The sequence below is a fragment of the Egretta garzetta genome, unplaced genomic scaffold (genome assembly GCF_000687185.1).
Source record: "Egretta garzetta isolate BGI_Z169 unplaced genomic scaffold, ASM68718v1 scaffold237, whole genome shotgun sequence".
NCBI classification, from domain to species: Eukaryota; Metazoa; Chordata; class Aves; order Pelecaniformes; family Ardeidae; genus Egretta; species Egretta garzetta.
In genome coordinates this window covers 11,227-14,550 of record NW_009260142.1, presented here as the reverse complement: position 1 = coordinate 14,550, position 3,324 = coordinate 11,227, and the positions used below count along the sequence as shown (strand labels likewise).

General features: G+C 61.8%; 1 protein-coding gene across 1 annotated transcript in view; it reads right to left on the bottom strand.

Annotated features, from left to right (window-relative positions):
- Positions 1 to 3,324, bottom strand: part of NAPRT (nicotinate phosphoribosyltransferase) — a 12,632-nt gene that overhangs the window by 2,462 nt on the left and 6,846 nt on the right. The window contains exons 7-12 of the mRNA XM_035897116.1: positions 3,193 to 3,277; positions 2,822 to 2,902; positions 1,422 to 1,524; positions 1,143 to 1,310; positions 582 to 679; positions 250 to 406 (exon numbers count right to left, since the gene is read on the bottom strand). Coding sequence (XP_035753009.1) covers positions 347 to 406; positions 582 to 679; positions 1,143 to 1,310; positions 1,422 to 1,524; positions 2,822 to 2,902; positions 3,193 to 3,277 — 595 coding nt within the window. The 3' untranslated portion in view covers positions 250 to 346. The remainder of the gene's footprint in view (positions 1 to 249; positions 407 to 581; positions 680 to 1,142; positions 1,311 to 1,421; positions 1,525 to 2,821; positions 2,903 to 3,192; positions 3,278 to 3,324) is intronic.

Sequence of the window (3,324 nt, the reverse complement as noted above, 5' to 3'; positions counted from 1 at the left end):
GCCCACCACGATGGGCAGCGCTGCCACGGGAGAAGGCACAGGGCTTGGCAGGGCCACCAAGGGGGACAGGGAAGGACCATCGCTTCTGGAGGACATGGGGGCAGCTGCTTCCCAGCTCTGCCCGCCCCATCCCTCTCTGCCCAACTTTGCTACTGGGACTCCAGGGAGCACTTCCAGTTCCTGCAGGGTCCGTGCACCAGCACCATGCAGCAGCAAAGTCATTAGCACCGTTAATTCCCAATTAGTCACCTGGTCTTCAAAAGAGCGCGGAGGAAAAGCCGGCACCCCAGGCAGGGGCTGTGCCCGGTGTGGGCTGGCACGGGTCGGGGGGTGATCGGGGCCCCCCTCACTGGCTGGCCTGCCGCAGCTCGGCGAGGAGGCGGTGCAGCCTCTCCGTCATGGCCACCTGGCACGGGAGCAAGAGGGGACGGTGAGCGTGCGTTCCCCAGGGGGGACTGCAGCCCCACATCCATGCACCGTTGTAGCTCCACAGTGGAGCCACGCTGGCTTTGCTCAGGCCACCGGGGCTGGACAAGGTTCCTGGGTGTCTACCGCTGGTGCCTGGCAAATGGCAGACGTACCGGGTAGGGTTGTGGCTCATGGAGCCGGCGGTGAGCAGGGTGGAGCAGGCTGAGGGACGCCTGCGCGTGGCTCCTCCCTTCCGGCAGGCTGCCTCGGGCTGCGCAGAAACCCCGAGGAGACGTAAGGCACCGGGCTCCCAGAGCTGGGGAGAGATGACAGTGCCAAAGTGGTCGCGTCCCCAGCCCTGGGGGGATTTAACAGCCGGGCAGAGGCGGTGCTGAGGGCCAGGGTTTGGGGGTGGGATGGCAGGGGTAGGGGCACGGTTGGGCTGGGGGAGCTTGAAGGGCTTTGCCAACCCAAACGATTCTGGGATTCTATGACCATGGCCATGGCAGGTGCTGGCCACCCAGCCCCAATCCCCAGCAAGCCAGCTCCAAGCTGAACTCCAGTGCCACCAGGTCCAGGGTGGCACCTGAGTTGTTGTGACAGGGGACGTCGCAGATGCAAGGCAACGCTGGGCTTTAACCCTTCCATTCTGCCATTATGGCCAAGACACCACCACCCTGGGTTGGCCCTTCACCCAACGTGGGGGAGGACACCCCAGCAGCAGAAGGCAGAGCCACCCCTGACCTGGCCATCTCTGAAGTACATGCGATTGAGGGGCTCCACGGTGGTGGGCATGACCTTGCTGGCCTCGCCGAGCTGCCCCAGGACATGAACCGCCAGCTCCTGCCCCGCGCTGGGCGAGGGCTCCTCCTCCAGGGCCATGAGGTCCATGAAGGGGTGACCTGCAGGGGTGGCCAGGTTAGGGACCAGCAGGCACGCGGGACATGAGGAATGGGGTTAGGGAGCAGGAGGGGAACACAGGTCAGCACCAGGGCAAGGGTGTCCCAACTCACCAGCAGTGTCGTAGAGCCGATAGATCGTCTTAGTCCCTGGGATCGTCACCTTCTCCTCCTCTTCCGTGAGCTTCAGGCAGGGGGAGCCATTAACCTCCACCAGCTGTAGGAGAAGGAGATTATGGGGACGGGCACCTTATTTTTGTCACACGTCCTACCTCATGCTGGTGCCTGTGCTGAGCTCTGTCCCCTCTACGTCCATCCCCGCATGTTGGGGAGGTCACCGACACAAACTAGCCAAATAAATCATTAAAAAAAAAACCCCTCAAACCACCCTGATGCTGGTTATCCTGCCTGCAAGCTTCTCCTTACAGCGGTCTCGTGACCATTATTGCCAAAGAGGAGGACACAGATGGTGGGATTGAGTGTCCCCCTCAGCAAGGCTGCAGATGCCACCAAGCTGAGCAAAGCAGATGATTCCCTTGCAGGAAGGGGATGTCATCCAGAGGAACCTGGACAGGCTGGAGGAGCAGGCCCATGCAGACGTCATGAAGGGCAACGAGGCCAAGTGCAAGGTCCTGCGCCTGGGTCGGGGCAACCCCCGGTATCCATACAGGCTGGGGGATGGGTGGATGGAGAGCAGCCCTGAGGAGAGGGACTTGGGGGTACTGGTGGATGAAAAGCTGGACATGAGCCAGCAATGTGCGCTGGTAGCCCAAAAGTCCAACCGTACCCTGGGCTGCATCCCCAGCAGCGTGGCCAGGGGGGTGAGGGAGGGGATTCTGCCCCTTTGCTCCGCTGGCCTGAGACCCCCCTGGAGCCCTGCGTCCAGCTCGGGGGTCCCCAGCCCAGGACAGACAGGGACCTGTTGGAGCAGGGCCAGAGGAGGCCATGGAAATGGTCTGAGGGCTGGGACAACTCTGCTGTGGAGAGAGGCTGAGAGGGTTGGGGTGGTTCAGCCTGGAGAGGAGAAGGCTCTGAGGAGACCTGAGTGTGGCCTTGCCATGCTTACAGGGGGAAGATAAGAAAGATGGGGACAGACTTTTTAGCAGGGCCTGGAGTGACAGGACAAGGGGTGATGGTTTTAAACTGAAAGAGGGGAGATTGAGATGAGGTCTAGGGAAGAAATTTTTGACTCTGAGGGTGGTGAAACACAGGTTGCCCAGAGAGGTGGTGGATGCCCCATCCCTGAGAACTTTCAAGGACAGGTTGGACGGGGCTGTGAGCAACCTGATCTGGTTGAAGATGCCCCTGCCTATGGTGGGGAGGTTGGACTGGATGACCTTGAAAGGTCCCTTCCAACCCAACCTGTTCTGTGATTTGATGACCTTGGCCTGGCAGCAGCGTCCCTTAGGGCCGGAGCTCCCTTTGCCACTCGGCCCCAGCTGTGCGAAGCCTGGGAGAAGCCAGGGACCCCCGTGCCCCTCGAGCCCCGCAGGGCAGAGAGCTGCCACCCCTACCTTGTAAACACAGCCCAGCGACGGCTGCAGGGGACACGTCACCAGGTTCGTCCCAACGCCGATGGTATCGATCTCGGCCCCCTGGTGCAGCAGAGAAGATGGTGGCCGTCAACAGCCCAACCCTACCACAGGTTTTTAAGCCCATCCCAAAACCAGGGCCACAGGGCAGGTTAGAAGATGTTCTCCCTGAAGGTGCCCAGCATCTGCCCCACCCAAAAGCTGTTTGGTTTTTTCCCCCAGCTTAAAACCTTTGTTCTCATGTGGGGACAAAGTCCCAGGTGACTCCCACGTGTCCACCCCGTGCGCTCCAAACCTCAGCAGTGCTGGCGACCGCCAAGGTGACGTCCCAGCCCCGACAGCCGGTACCTCACCTCCCGGCTGAACTCCTCCAGGCTCTGCTCGCTGATGTCGTTGCTGACGGCGATGGGGAGGTCCCAAACCCAGGGCACCTGGAAGCTGGAGAGGGGCAGAGGAGGGGGCGAGGGGTTGCCGGGGGGGGGGGG